General features: G+C 44.9%; 1 protein-coding gene across 5 annotated transcripts in view; it reads left to right on the plus strand.

Moving 5' to 3' along the window:
- The window catches only part of Smarca2 (SWI/SNF related, matrix associated, actin dependent regulator of chromatin, subfamily a, member 2), a 164,168-nt gene that overhangs the window by 43,524 nt on the left and 104,548 nt on the right, over nucleotides 1–16,096 (plus strand). For all 5 annotated transcript variants that reach the window (XM_050160511.1, XM_050160540.1, XM_050160534.1 and 2 more), the window contains exons 7-10: nucleotides 128–301; nucleotides 1,661–1,834; nucleotides 3,691–3,861; nucleotides 13,363–13,416. In XM_050160511.1, coding sequence (XP_050016468.1) covers nucleotides 128–301; nucleotides 1,661–1,834; nucleotides 3,691–3,861; nucleotides 13,363–13,416 — 573 coding nt within the window. The remainder of the gene's footprint in view (nucleotides 1–127; nucleotides 302–1,660; nucleotides 1,835–3,690; nucleotides 3,862–13,362; nucleotides 13,417–16,096) is intronic.

A 16,096-nucleotide genomic window follows, 5' to 3' on the forward strand; every position in this document is an offset into this window, starting at 1 on the left:
TAGTAGCCAACTGCAACTGGATTGAGAAAAATTCACTGAGGCCCCTTTCTGTTTCCACCGAGTTGGGGTCGGGGCCCAGGACCTGGCTTCTGTCTGGGGGATTCGCTAACTGCCCTTCTCCTCATAGCTGAGACAGGAGGTCGTGGCTTGCATGCGGAGGGATACCACCCTGGAGACGGCCCTCAACTCCAAAGCGTACAAGCGGAGCAAGCGCCAGACGCTGCGCGAAGCACGCATGACAGAGAAGCTGGAAAAGCAACAGAAGATCGAACAGGAGAGGAAACGCCGGCAGAAGCACCAGGTTTTTAGACCTTCGCATCCCCTTCCTATTCAGAGGTGGCCCTTGTGGGTAGTGGTCAGGGTCAGGATGTTTGCTAAGTTGGTACGGCGGGGTGGGGGATATGGGGGGGGGCGTGTCATCGAACAGAAAGTTAACGGTGGAATTTTAATAAGACAGAGACGTCATTTTAAAGATACAAGAGGGCCCTGCTTTGCTTTGAGTTGCTATGATAAAACACTGACGAAACAACCTGGGGAGGAAAGGGGTTATTTGACTGCAGGTTAAGGTCCATCATTCAGGGAAGCTAAGGCAGGAACTGAAGGAGGGGCCGCGGAGGAACACTGTTTACTGGCCGTCCCCCTCCTCCTTCTCCCTGTCTCTCCCTGCATATAAGGCAGTGTGCTTTGTGCATGCCTGACATCCACAGCGGCCAGAGAGGCAGCTTTGGATTCCCCTGGAGCTAGAATTACAGATGGTTTTGAGCAACAGTGTTGGTGCCGGGAATCGAACCTGTACCCTCTAGAAGATGAACAAGGGCTCTTCATTGCTGAGCCATCTCTCCAGCCCCCAGCAGGAACTTATTTTTCTATAGTATTCTGGGCTCTTTGAAGGGCCCAGTTGGAGGATTCACAGGGGTAGGACTTCAAGAGCATTCGTTTCTCCGGGCTTGGAAACATTGATGTGGGATTTGATTTTGTCTCATGATGGTCTTACTGTGCTTAATCTTGTGCCCAGCTTAGCTTCCTTTTGAAGAAAAAAAAAAGGAAAGAAAAAAAAATGAAAGACTTTAGTGTAAGTAGGGTACATATTTTCCCTCTGTCTGAAAAGTGAGTTCAGATTGCATATGGCGATTTCAGCTTTGTAGAAACTTACTTTGCATCACGTTCTAAATTTAAGTTGGAGCAGAAGAAATGTGGTTTTCCCTGGAAATGCCCAGAACCCTCATGTTTATTTCAGGGAGACAGAACAATGGGCTGTAAATTTTTTCATTGATGTTTTATAGGTCAGCCTTTGTCCTTGCTTTTACCATTTCAGATGACCACACCCTCGAGGTGAAGGGGGCATCTCTTCCCTAGGTTTACAATGTACAGATAAAGGAAGTCTTTCTTCCCACCAGCCCATAACCCAGTTAGTCTTTCCTTTTCCCATTTTTTTGAATATCCACACCCTGGAGTGAAGGCAGCCATTCTTTCCTAGGCTTACAATCACACTAGCCCATAGCCCATACCCTGTGCTGCAGAGGCTCCAGGGAAGGCCCCCACCATCCATAGGTTGCACACTTCGATGATGTCAGTGCATGCTGCAGCATCTTCAGTTGTGCAGAACCTTCCCTGCAGAGTGGACCAAAACATCCCTTTCTCCCTCCTGTGAACCCTGTAGGAATACCTGAACAGTATTTTGCAGCATGCGAAAGATTTTAAGGAATATCATCGGTCCGTGGCTGGGAAGATCCAGAAACTGTCCAAAGCAGTGGCCACTTGGCATGCTAACACGGAAAGGGAGCAAAAGAAGGAGACAGAGCGGATCGAGAAGGAACGAATGCGGAGGCTGATGGTAAGGGCCCCTTGTGAGACTGGGAAGGGCCTCTGCTGGCATCTTTCTGCATTGAGAACGTGACACAAGGCATCAAGAGAAGAAAGAGAAGCAGCTTGTCTGTCTGTCTGTCTCTCAGGCAAACACACACACACACACATACTCATAGGTGTCTGAACTTCTGGAGGGTAGAGTGAGAACTTTTTGTCTTTTCTCCACAGTGTGCCTAATAATCCAGGGTTGTACTTGAGGGGCCATAGTTTTGTGCCCTAGGGTACCATCATCATCCACCTACACAGCTTCTCAAAGAAAGGCAAGAGCTGTGTTTTGCAATCCCACCAGGAAGAATGGCAAATGCAGTCCTTTAAACATGCGATATATTTGAGATGAACGGCTAAGATTTTGTTGTGAATGAATAGCCTACAAGGTTATGTCATTGAATCCAAAATTCATATTCATTCTTTTGCCTCCCCCTCCCTTGGCATTTTTTTTTTTTGGAAGCCCAAAATTGTTTTACCTCTTTACTTTCACAGTTAGGTTTGAATGGATCTGCCTGCAGACACGGGCAGGTTTAGGTCATTGGCCCCAAGTGTTGGGTTTTACTGACCACTTGTGTCTGGAATTGGACAAAGCACACCATGGAATTTAGAAAAGTAACTAAACTTTACAGCTAATTAGAGACCCAAAGCTCTGGGTGGGACAGAATTCCCGAGTGGGTCAGAGTAAGCCTCACCTCCTACATTCAGTTCTTGAAGTTCTTAAGACATTGTCTCCCTAGGACATCCTGCTGATGTCCTAGTCGGTGTATTATTTTTGTTAGTTTGGGGGATTCCTGATGGTAAACACCATTTGAGGTGTTCCAGAGTCTCACCACCTTCCACCCCACTCTCCGTTTCTGAGGTGCCAGCAGTCTTTGCTCGAGTTAGGGAGACTATTGTGTAGTAAGCCGAGCAATCAACAGGCAAATTTGCCTGATTCAACCGAAGGAAAGCTGTATTAGAACTCCAGCAACAGATTGGTTTGACACTAATGATTAAGCATTTGCAAATCATTAATTTTTGCAATTAAATGATGGAATATACAGATAATAGAGAAACTGAAGGTTTTTTTTTTTTATCACTCTTTCTTCAAGTGAGATCAACCATAGCCAAAAGCAATTAGAGTTATAATAGCATTGGAGTTCGTGCTCATTCACGGGGCAGACAGCAGCTAGACTGAAGAGCAATGAAGCCACTGTCGCTCCGCTATGGGCTGGAGTGACATCCTGCAGCTGAGTCCCCGAGCTGGGACAGAGCCACCTCTTCGAGATTGTACGGTGTTCTCTTTTTATTCAGGCGTCATAGAAAAGTATTTTGGGATGTTCTTTCGCTGGGCCGTCTAAAAGAGATTTCTCTCTAAATGGCTCAGAGGACATCACAAGTTTCCTTCCACTTGATCTCATTGTGTTATTTAGTGGGAGAAGGAGGTGGAAATGATGGGGTTTGTTTTCTATCTCAGTAGAACCAGAGTTCGGGACCTAAATGGCTTGTCTCCTTTCTCCAAGGCTTGTTAATTAGCACATCGGGTTTTACATTCATTTTGAGCCGTTCAAGAAGCCTGGAACACGAAAGGGCTGACTTAAAAGTGTGTGATCACATTCCTCACACAGTGGGGTTCTGTGTGATAATTTTGCTGCAGACTTTAGAGCCATGGGCCCAACGCGTTGCACGTCCCTCTATTTGCCAACTTGCTGACTTCACTGGTAGCTGGTGGAGTCTGGCTCCTCCGGTTGGCCCTAGGTATCATCAGATGGAGGTTGTGAACAGTAGAGGGGAGTGTGAGGTGGACCTCTGGGTGTCCGTGCATTGTGCTCTCATCCTTCTCTCCCTCCTGCACAGGCTGAGGACGAAGAGGGCTACAGGAAGCTCATTGACCAAAAGAAAGACAGACGCCTAGCGTACCTACTGCAGCAGACTGATGAGTATGTGGCCAATCTGACCAACCTGGTTTGGGAGCACAAGCAGGCCCAAGCTGCCAAAGAGAAGAAGAAGAGGAGGAGGAGGAAGAAGGTGAGCTCTGAGCTCTTCTTCCTGGCAGGTTTAGCCTGAGATGTATGCCCAAAGACTGGCTTTGGATGAGTATTGCTTTCTGATAAGAACCGCTTCTACCTTACCGGAGGTTTGGATTGCTGACTTGCGGTAGTTGTGTAGATTACTAGGGTGTAAAAGTAGGTGATGTATTAGAGACGAGGGTATAAAAGGATTATTGCAGTGGAAGTTCACAGTCTATGTTGCCTCTGTTTAACACAGTGTAACATTTCAAATCAAGTATACAGGGTCAGGAGAAAAAAAGACTATAAGACACAAATGAGTAGTGTATAGTTTTAATGCCAGGGTGGCAGGGACTTCTACGTTAGGAGAACAGAGTAAAAAGTTAAGAAGAAAATGCAGTGCAGAGACAGTAGGAAGCCAAGGGCAGACACATGAGAAATCTTCGGGATGCTCTGGATGCTCACACATTTCAGTCTGTTTGGACAGATGAAAATGTTGGAAGTTTTAATTCAGTTCTTTTGTCCTGGTACCACAATAAGGTAAGCATATTGACATCAGTTTTATTAGTTGTAAAGACAAGGACAATCTCATGTTAAGTATAGCCTAGTTGTCATAAGAGGTGACGGACAAAACTTAGTAATCTGCTCTGCAGACGTTGTGTCTCTATTCAGTAAGTGGCTGAGTATGGACCAGGAAATCTACATCTTCTTGGATGTTGAAGTGTCCAGTCAGCATCCCACAGATAGAGGAGGGCTCAGCATCCTAAAAGAAGAATATATCCTCTGTATCGAAAGTCTGCGGACACTTCCCTGGCATTGTGTTTCGAGCAATCTTACATGGCATTTAGGTTGCATGGGGGTAGCGTACGTAGTCACGAGAGGATTAAAGCGTGCAGGAGGACACAGGTAAGTGACATGGGAACACTGACATTTGCCCAGGAAACTTGTGCATCTTCAGATTTCGGTCTCCACAGGCTTAGGTCTCCTGGAACCATTGCCTGGTGGCTCCTGAGGCACAAACAGCTGCGTTTCAATCTCACAGTAAACTTCTGTACACACATCAACAGAAACCGTTCATTAGAACTGTGAAAACGGGGGTGGGGTGGGGGAGGGCCGTTGGTAGCATTGAATCATTTACTGTCTACACTGAATAATTGAACAGAATGTTTTTCAAGAAAATATAATTAATTTCACGGCTTCTGAATTCCCATACCTGTTTCATAATTAAGGAGGAGGAATGGATGGTTGAGACGGCCCCCTCTTGTACCTGATTCCCTTCGTCTGAGACAGCTCACCTTAGTGTGCAGTGGGGAACGGATGACTCGCTGCTTGAATTTAGACATACCACTGAGGGGTACCCCATTTTCTTATCAGGGTAGCCTTATAGACTTCCCAGAACTTTCAGAGCCAGTGGAAGGGCTCAGAGGCAAGCCGATACGGTGCTGGAATATCCTGTAAGCAGACCCCATGCAAGGACAGTTCCAGTTTTTCCTGCTCGGCAGAGGTTGTCGCTGTTAGTGTTTGTAGCATTAAAGTTCTTTATATTTCCTTGTGATTAAAAGCTAATGGCCCAGATTTGAGCTTCTGGTTTATAATTAATAGATTCCTGCTGTGAAATTAGATAGTCACATCACTACAGGCAAAGACAGAAATGGATTGAGTGGCCATAGTCAGGCCGGTATTTTTGCACTGTGTTGTGCAGAGTGGGGATCTGTAGCAGGTTTCTTGGTTCTGCTTATCCTAGCAGGCCTACCGATGGGTAGCTGGGCTTCCTGGCCAAGAGTCCTTTCTATCTTATGCTTTCATTTGTCAGCTCTTAGATAGGAGCCGAGGGAGTGTGCTGGAGGGAAAAAAAAAAAAAAAAGAAGTGTTGCAGCCACTAATTAAGCTTGTTCCCCAAATTAATATCTTCACCTGTGACAATATGAAAAACTGGAAGTCAAACTGGAGGTAAGGCCTGATTACCTGGCAAGGAAATAACAGATACCAAGGCATCAACTGTCCACTGAGAACTCTGGGCATCTCCCGGTGTTGGTCCCACTTGACCGCTGTGAAGGATGTTTATTTCCAGCTGCCTTCAGTGTGCTTTCAGGATGTCAGGATGACCGGCACCTGGATGCCCTTTGCCTTCAGCAGGGCTCTGTTACCTTCCTAGATGGTCTCTCAGCAGAAGTGGGGTGGATAATGGTAAAAGAAAGGGAGGAAAGGGAGGGGGAGCATGGGAAGACACAGGCTCTTCCTGGACGGGACTGTTTCCTCCCCTGGAAAGGTTAAAGACTGCTCAGAGTAAAGTCGATAGTTCCAGGTGTTCATTTATTGGACAACAAAGGAAGGGGTTGCTTTAAAAAGCTGTTTTATCTGACCTTTAGTGTTATCTGGACTTCTCCCCTCCAAAGAGTAAATAATTGAGAGTCACCAGCTTCTCTGTGGTAGAGGGAACATCAGAACTTCGGCTGTAGGCTGTGCCCCCAGCGTCTCCTCACTGTAAGCTGCAGAGTGTGCCCCCAGGATCTTCCCCACTGTAAGGTGTAGGCTGTGCCCCCAGTGTCTCCCCAGGTTTAGATCATATGCTGTCCCTGTTTACAACTGTGAAAATTAAACAAGGCACCAATGCACTTTTTATTTCGAGAAAGCCTGCAGCAGTCAGCGAAGTCGTAGCCATAGCCCAGAGCTGGTTGCAGAGAAGATGCAGGTAACTAAGGTACTGAGATCGAAGAGGAGCATGGCCAGCCTTGTAGTCCGATTGGATAAGGATTACTTTCTACTTTCAGTGTTAAACTAGTATCTAGTTGGTTGTTTTCTTTCCTTTCAATTTTAATCGCCCAGCATAACAGATCCTTGGCTGTTCTCGGAGGATTCGTTCTTCAGTGTTGCTCATGAATAATAGGGTTGGCTCCCCGTAGCACGTCTTGACCTTGTTAATTCAATTCTCTTCCCCATTCGGTGCATTTCTATGAAGTGTCTGTTTATAAATTACTTAGAATCTTCTCATTCTCAGCCTTGCCTTTCTTTATTGACCTCGGAATCGAAGAGAAAAAAAAAAGTCAATTCCGTGTCTATACCTAAGGGTCAGAGGAGAAATACATTTTCAATATTGAGCTCGTGTGTTCTGCATTTCGGGACGAATGCTGCCGTGAGCATTCTGCATGGCCTTGAGGGTTCTGCTTCACCAGGGTGGTCACAGATATACCTCAGGTGGCTACCAGGAAGCAAAAGAAAAAAAGGGCGGGGTTAGATAAAACCACCAAGCTTATACAAACAGGGTTGTGCATGGGACCCCCCCCCACCCCCGCCGCCCCACATCACAACAGCATGTAGCCTCTAAGCTTCAGAGCTGCATAAGAAAGTGTTTGCATACGAATTTGCTGTTAGTCCCTTTTAGGGTATATCATTAAAAGATGTATTGTAGAGTGCTCCTGTCTATTACCCAGCAAAAGGGTCCTCTTTAGTTTGATTTCTGTTGCCATGATAAACCCATGACCAAAAGCAGCTTAGAGAAGGGAAGGGTTATTTCTGCTGACACAGCCAGATGACACTCCACTACTGAGGGAAATCAAGGCAGAAACTCAAAGCTATAGAAGACTACTGCTCATTGGCTCATACTCAGCTAGCTTTCTTATACAGACAGCCCTGTCCCACCTTCTAGGGGATGGTACCGCCTATAGTGGGCTGAGCCTCCCCACATCAATCAAGAAAGTCTATCTCATGGACGTGGCCACAGACTGAACTGGACAGTCCCTCAGCTGAGACTCCTTTTCCCCAGCCTACTCTAAGTTGTATCGAGTAGACAGTAAAAGCTAAGCAGGACAAGGACATAGAAATAATTCCCCCGCCCCAGCTCTGTTGCGAGGCTTATGTAGCAGCTTTATCTAAAGCATTTGGAGCCCTTGCTGGCACACAGCGGCGCTCAGCAAATAGCGGTCACTACATCAAGCAGTCTTGTGACAAACGGAAGGAATGAGGTTGAGATACACTTGGTTTTTCCAAGTGTTTTGTTTTGTTTGTTTTGCATTGAAAACCAAGTCCTGGTCTGGGGAGATGGTTCAGCAGTTCAGCGGGTTAAGGCCCTTGTCTCCAAGCCTGGTACTGACTTGGTTGATCCATCGTGGAAGCAGAGAACTGATTCCTGCCTTGTCCTCTGGCCTCCATGTATGTGTGCATGCACACACATACATTCTTGATTTCATTTAATATAATAAATTAAAAATTAAAGACTATTTTTAACCTACACTTTTGTGAGGTTGGATAAATAAATTGCTCACTTATTTTTCTGTTTATTTTTATTTATTTTTTTTAACAACAAGGTCATATGTAGCCCAGGCTGGCCTTGAACTTGTTACATAACTAAGGGTGGCCTTGACTTCTACTGCTTAAGTGCTAGGATTGGTGACAGGGACCAGCTTGGCCAGCTAATTCTGTTGTGTTTTTTTTTTCTTTTTAATGGAGGATCGGTTGTGTATAAGTAGAGGCTGTCTTTTAGGACAGTGACAGATACCTTGGTTATTGGGGCCTTTAGAAAGGGCACGAAGATTTATTATTTTGGCAGACTCTGCTGGTCACAAAGCTCATCAGCAACTCCTTCAGAGGGAATTTTCTGATTTGCGTGACCTCTGCTTGAGAGCCTTTTCTGGTGATCATAAAGAATTTCCCATCCTGCCTTGGGCCTAGTTTTTGCATAAGCTGTGGTCAGGAGCTCTTGAGAGAGGTACCCCCACCGAGAGTGCTCAGTTCAGTTGTCTTGCTTCAGCATCTAGAACTATTTGACGCCTAGCAAAAACTCAATATAAAGTTCTCCCTTCAACCTCTTCCAGGAGGGGTACGCTAGTGGAAATAACTTCCTTGTTGGGTGTCTTTGCTGTGTCTTGAAAACCCGTGCTATTAATGGACATGTGCTTTAGCCAGACATGGACACCACTGCCAGGTAGTGCTTTCTTCATGTGTTTGCCTTGTTTTGTTCTGTTGTTACGAACACACAGGACGTTAGTTTTGCTTTCTGGCGGTCCTCATACAGCATTTGGTTTTCTTTCTTTCTGGCCCCCGCTGTTCTCCTTTCATCTTTTTACATTAGAACGGAGGATCGCAATATGAGAGAAAACATGGCAAATTTCAATCTTGCTGAGTGACCTCAGTATAATCAATTTTCAAAGTCCTTTTATTCGTTCTTCTTCCCCATAACCCACCTCCCATCTGCTCTTATAAGTACAGCTCAAGGTTGCTGTACATTCAAGGGGAGAACTTACTTGACACGGTACATTATTCAGCGCAGTGATTGGAAATGTGATTTTTAACCGTTTTCGATATTAAACACAACCATCAAAGCCTGCTGGTATGATTGTCAGTGAAACAGAATAATGTCGTTGAGACGTTCACTGCAAATTCAAGTTACTCCCAGCTTTTTCCGATTGTTTTATCTCTACTCTTTCCCTAGAGATTCTGTAGTTGATTGCAGCTTTTCCTTCCAAGACCCCATAGGTGGATCAAAGCGACATAGTCGGTGCTGCCTGTGTGGGTGTAAGGACTGTTTGGTGCTCAGCAAGCACACCGTCAACGCGATTCCATTCATCTGGTCAGTTCAGTGTCAAAAATGGGTGAAACCAGTTTGAACCCCAGTCCTGTTTAACTGGCTTGACCAGTTACCCGAGTCAAATGTTCAAATTGGTTCTCTCTGCACGACGCCACGCAGGCAGTGTGCAAATGCCTGCCAATTTGATATTCCCGGTCATTTTTTTTTTTTTTTATTTACTGAGTACTTGTCTCGGGGCTCAGAGGCCCACTTAAATGACAGGAAAAATAAACCAAGTGGTTCCTGAAGCTTCCTTTCCAGAAAAGCAGCGAATGAGCCCTTACGGCGCCCTCACGTTTAGACGCTGCTCCAGCACACTGTGGGGATACCTGCTGAGGGAGAAAATGGCTTCTTTCATAATTTGACTGTAAGACAGCTGACTGAAGCTGTCTGCAGCCTCCGCGTCGTCCTCTAAACAGACTGCCCCACTGAAGTCTGTCTTCTTGAGTTCAGCTGACAAGGATTTTCTACTTCTGGGCGTCCCTCCTCCGGTAGCCCTACTCCCCGTTTTATATGACCCCCCCCCCAGTGGAAGGCGCATGCCCGCTCTGTTTGTGGACATCCTAAAGCGGAGAGCGTAAATTGACATCGGCCTTGGCAATTGGGAGCCCGAATCTGTTTGAGTCTTAGTAATTTTTGGTAATGAGTAATCTTTAGTTGGGAGTAATTTGCAACCCATCTCCCCTGACATGAGTAGGTTAATTATACTTCCGTCCCCGCATAAGCATAATGAGTTTGCAGCGTTTTGTTAGATAGGAAGAAGCCTACAGGGCTCCTTTGGTCTTGACTAATGAATGGACTGCAGTGGTTTAGTTTGATTTGTTTGTGTGTTTGTTTGCTTTTTTGGGGGGGTGGGGGGTGTTTTGAGACAGGTTTTCTCTGTGTGGCCTTAACTGTCCTGGAACTCACTTTGTAGACCAGTCTGCCTTCAGACTCGGTGTCCCAGTGCCTGCCTCTGCCTCCCCCGCCTGCCCCAGCTGGGATTAAAGGCATGCGCCTCCACTGCCCGCCTACTTGGGTTTTCTGTTTTAATCAGCGGGGTTAAGTGTAGGTACCAGCCGGTAGTAGTAGAGCATGTGTGTGTGATTCCATGACACAGACAACTGCTTGAGAACATTTCTCAGGCGGTGGGAATACTGTCACTTCTGCCCCGTGTGCACCCAGCTGTCTCACCTGGGACCCAGAGACTGTCCAAAGTCAGTTCCAACGGAAATGAACGTCACAGTCTCTTGTGTCCATTCATGAAAAGGGGAAGGAATTTCGGGTTCGTTTTCTGTGTTGACATTAAAACATGAGTTTGGTGTGAGAACATGGATTTCTGAAAGAGCTCCAGCTAGACATCAGAAGCCCAGAGCATGATGGGAGGGGCTGGGGTCTCTCTCTCTGATGAGCAGACTGCCACCTGGCTTCCAAGTCTCCTAATCCTGTGGCAGGATTGGGTCCAAGGACAAGGAGGGAAGGACACAGGACCCTAGTTCAGTGGTGACTCACGTGTGTTCTTAACCATTTTATCACTTGGGAATATTTTGGCTCCTAATTGCAAAGATGATGATAAACCATGACAACAACAATAATACTATGAATTATGCAGTGAATAAATAGCTCCTAAGTGAAGCACATTGCTCACGATGGTAATTTCTTCAGGGTTTTTTTTTGGGGGGGGGGGTGGGTCTGGTAAATTCTCATTTAGTGATTCCTAAGTTCTGGACCCCCATGTGGGCATGAGTTCTCCTTGAACAAACAGAAGTGGCTGACCTCGTAGCCGTAGGAGGCAGTTTTCAGACAGCGCCATAGCCGGTCTTAATGCTAGGCATAACAATAGCTCCTGAGCTCCCATCATGATCCTGAACTGTGGCTTTGGCATGTACCATATTAGCTCTGGAACGATCAGGCCCAAACAGTGGTCCATTCCTACCGCAGAAACTAAGGCAAAGAGAAACTTGTTTGCTGTAGGTTACACCACTAAGGTCTCGTGTGCAGTCAGAGCTGTGATTGACACGCAACTCGTCTAACCCCAGAACTGAGGGTGACTGGACTTCTAATAGCTCTCTGCTTCTTGCTGCCTAATGGTATTGAAAATAGATTAGTTTGGGGGACTTTAAGTAATGAAAGGGTCTGATCATGAGGCAGATAACGCTCTGGCTAGCTCATAGTATATTCATAAGAGAGTATGCTGTAGAATAGTTTTGATTCTATTCATTTATGGCTCTTGAAGCTTTTTAATGTGCTATTCATTGAAATGGTGATCCAGTTCCACTCACTAGCTATTTCAAATTGGCTTTTTCATTGTCTCATTTGATTTTCTTTGTTGGCCAAATTTGTAGCTTATTTCTGGTTTCTATGGAAAGAATGGTGGGATTAATTGACTTTCTCTCATTAATTAAAACCATCTCTGGAGTATAGAGCTGGAGAATTCCAAAAATGGAACCTTTAGTATCTGGTAACTGTCTGGCTTCTCTTCTGAACACAAGGTTTCTGCCCTTGTTGGAGTGCCTCAGCAGGCTGGGTGGGAACCCATGTGTGTGATTCCGGGTATCAATCCTCTGAACCTGCACATACTTCCTCCCCTAGTCAGCAAGACAGAAAAGACAAGTCTCGGACAAGTCTAAGTGTAGGAGCCTTTATCTTTCTAATCTTTGGTAGAAACTCCATTGTTTATACTTAATCAACGCCCCCTGCTCTGTGTGTGTGTGTGTGTGTGTGTGTGTGTGTGTGTGAGAGAGAGAGAGAGAGAGAGAGAGAGAGAGAGAGAGAGAGAGAGAGAGAACGAGGGAGGGAAGGAGGGAGGGAGGGACATGTGTATGATAGGGACACAAAGAGTGTTATTTGGTAAGAAAATTATAAATGACATTGAAAATAACTTTAAAAAGTCATATGTTTATGGGACTTCTTCAGTGTGGAAAAATCATTTTCAGTGAGGTTGCTTTGTGAAGAGACTAATTATTCTCGTAGAAGATAAAGTATTAATAGAATGAATGTCTGAAGTAAGCTAAGGAGAGTTAATTTTGATTCTGTATTAGTGTATATATTTTTCAATTAACTAAAAGAGTCCTAGGATAGAAAGTTTGTTTCCCTAAGTATCTTAGTAAAGGAAGTGACTGGGACTTTCCTCTCTCATATTCTCATATTTTATTACAAAGAATTAGTATGGTTTTTTTTAAGTAATAACCTTAAAGTAGAGATTCTGAATATAAAATATTTTACCTGACAGGTGTCATAAATGGAAGACATTTTTTACCATTTTGTATATATTGCATATGGGACTCGGTTCTGTGTATAATCTGACGTCATCCTAATTTCTCATTTCCTTGCCTTTGAGGTGCATAGAGGTTAATGGAGTACGACACTGGAGTATTTAAACAATGGTAGATGATGGCATTCTTCATGAGAACACAGTAGACACACATCAATTTCCCCACACACACTGTGGAAATACTATATATTATCAAAGCCAATTAGGTAGAATGGGAACCACCCGGGAACTCACAGAATTTTGTTTTGTTTGTATTTTTATGACTGAGGAGCAGTTCAGAGCTTATTGTTGATGGACATTTTTAGAATGCTGTTCTTCATTGCTGATGGAAACTTGCTTAGGGAATAGGAAAGTCGAACTAATTATGTCAGGATTTGTCTTCGGTGCCAAACACGAGAAACTGTTTCTTGATTCTGCCTTCTGTCTTGACGGTGCTGTGCCTTAGGCTCTGTGGGTCTCTAAAGATGCGATCCACAGATCTCTAATAGGCTGGCCTTGAGTCACATCTGGCTTTAAATGACTCTACACGTCGCTAATATGATGCATATTTTATCTCAGCAAAGAGAAACAAAAACGAAAGACATTTGCATTGTGCTTCCCGAGAGGAAGACACAGGCAATGAGATAGTTAGATGTGGGAGTTGCTGGGAATTCCTGTCCTGTGTCCTTGATGGATACATAACACTTGACATTATTGTTTTGCAGAAGGCCGAAGAGAATGCAGAGGGAGGGGAGTCTGCCCTGGGACCAGATGGAGAGGTAAGGGAAGTGGCACCCACTGGCTCTTAGGTTCTGCTAGGGGAGTCAGTCATAACCTGTGGTACCATTCTTGGTGTACACAATCTGGGCCCCTCATTTTTATAAAAAAAAAGTTATACTTACATGTATGTGAATATTTGTGTGTGTGTGTGCATGTTTTTCCATTGTTGTGTGTGTGGGTATAGGGGGCTGTCTATAGAGGCCAGAAGAGGGTGTCTGTTCCCTGGATCCAAAGCTATAGGCAATTGTGAGCCTCTGGATGCCTGAAACCAAACTTGGGTCTTTCGCAAGAGCAGCAAGTACTCTGAACTGCTGAACCATCTCTTGAGCCCCTCAGTTAATCATTTTTTTTTTTTAAAAGTAAAAATGGTACATTTGTGCCCGGGGAGATGGCATGGTGGGTAGATCTCTTACTGTGCAAGCGTGAGAACAAGTTAGAAGACATCAACCCATGTAAAGATGCATGTGTTTGCATGTGTCTGGAACCCCAGTGTTCTTACAGTGAGGTGGGAGGCAAAGGCAGGGGAACCCCTGAACCTTGGGGACCAGCTAGCCTGAAATTCTGAGTGGCAAACAATATGAGACCTTTTCTCAAGCAAGGTGAAAGACAATGCCTGACATGCAAGAGTGTCATCTGTCCTCCACACATATGCCTGCAATCACACACATGAAGGAGCACATGTCTGTGTGTGTGTGTATGACAGTTAGAAATAACAGTGTCTCAAGATTCCTGATCAACTGATAGTTTCTTGTATACCATTCTGCATAGCAGATAAACATAGATTGTGACCACGTAGAAGGTATGAGAGGGTAAAGCAATTCGGTGATTACATTGGGCAAGTAAATAATACAGAAGCATAAAACATGGCTCAATTTCCCTAGTTTATTACTAATTTGGAATCATAAAAATACATAAGCCGAGCAGTTCACATTCTGGATTTTCTTGGGGAATTTCTATAGGCTTATAATAGAGATTGCATGTGGAGCAAGCTAGGCATTGACCTTAATTGTATATCCTAGAATTTCTGATATTCCACTGAGCTCTGAAGGATCTGTCCAGTGATACAACGGAGATGTGCCAATCCAGAGAGTTTGTTTTAACCAACCTTTACTTGCGGACTCTGAGAAGCCTGCTTAGAGTATCGGGTGATGGGGGGATTGCCTGTTTCATTCTCGAATCGCTGGGTACATGGGTTCCATGTCCGTTCCCTTGGCCAGATGCAGGAAGAAAGGTTAAACTAGTGATATGCAGAAACCTCTTAGCACTGCGTATTGGGCTAACTGCTCTACACCGTCACAGGTGGGAAGGAAGAGCTCAGGTAAAGGTTAACGTGTAAGAAACTGTAGACAGGACGCTACCAGGGTGGAACGCTGCGTTAACAGAGCACTTAGAAGCAACAGCTGCTTACAGGACCCCAGGCTTCTCTGACAAGGCTGCACATCACCTGTAGTTTCCAGGCACCCAGGATAACCGAACACCATCTTGGCCTCTCATCCCTCACCTCCTGTGGAAATGGTCCTCTGATCTCGGACCTGTGACATGTGTCTGTTTTTAGACGTTAATTTTTATCAGGTGTGGGTTCTGTTTCCTGAAGTTTGCAAAGGGAGCGCCTTGCTCTGTTTGTTCAGAAAGAATGCTCTTCCTTCTCTTCTGAGCCCATTTCTGTGCCTTTGCCAGGGTTCTAATTCCACCCACAGTTATTTCCAGTTTTCTCTGAGGTGTGACATTAGCAATAAAACAAGCTGTATTATAATAGCCCACAGTAACAAGATACGGTTTTTCCCAGGGAAATGGTACGAATGCTGGGTTTCCCTTTTCCCTCTCGAGTGTGGAGATGACCTTTTACATTAATGAGGAAGAATCGTATTGCTGTGCCAAGCACTGCTACTGAGAACTATTGCCTTAGCCAGCGTAGGAGTGAGGAAAACTGGCAGGCCGGGGCAAGCCTTTTCTTTTAAAGTTATCTTTGTGAATGGCCACTAATATTTGTTCTGATTCTGCTGGCGCTTTTTTGAGGGAGTAGGCGGGGAGAACTACGGGGGATCGAGGTTCTTTGGGGTTATTTCTCTAAGATGCAGAAAGTAACATCAACCCACTGTTTCTTCCTTATCATTTCTTTGCTTAATTAGAAAAAATGATATGACAATCCTAATTACACCGCTAGTGTTGCATGTATCTATCTGACCACAAAACTAATTAAGAGTAATTCAGGGAAAATTCTTTGAAGTAATGAATTGCCTACACAACCCATTTGACTACTCTTCAGGAAATAGATGGTGGAATGCGCGCACAAATGAAGCGTTTCCAAACGTCTTACCCAGGGCCCTGCTCCTAGAAGTCGGTCAACCTACAATTAAGAGCATCCATTTGCATGGGGTCGCTCCATTTCCAGCCCCTTTCAGACAGGCTCTTCCCAGGGGCGCATCATCTATAACCTTTGCGGCTTCACATAACTCCTGATTTCTGAGCAAGCCATTTTACTTTGCAGTATCTGCTAATGAACTTATTCTTTGTCTTCGCCAGTTCTTCCTGCTTCAGATAGGCAGGGGTTTTTGTTTGTTTGTTTGTCTGTTTAATCATACATACAATTCCAATGGTCAAATTAGGCCCCATTCTGGTGGGTTGATTTCAGATAAAGCGCACTGTTTTGTAGGAGATAGCACAGGCTACACTGTTCTA

Source organism: Alexandromys fortis, unplaced genomic scaffold (assembly GCF_014885135.2).
Source record: "Alexandromys fortis isolate MF-2015 unplaced genomic scaffold, M_Fortis_MF-2015_v1.1 scaffold_10, whole genome shotgun sequence".
Classification (NCBI taxonomy): domain Eukaryota; kingdom Metazoa; phylum Chordata; class Mammalia; order Rodentia; family Cricetidae; genus Alexandromys; species Alexandromys fortis.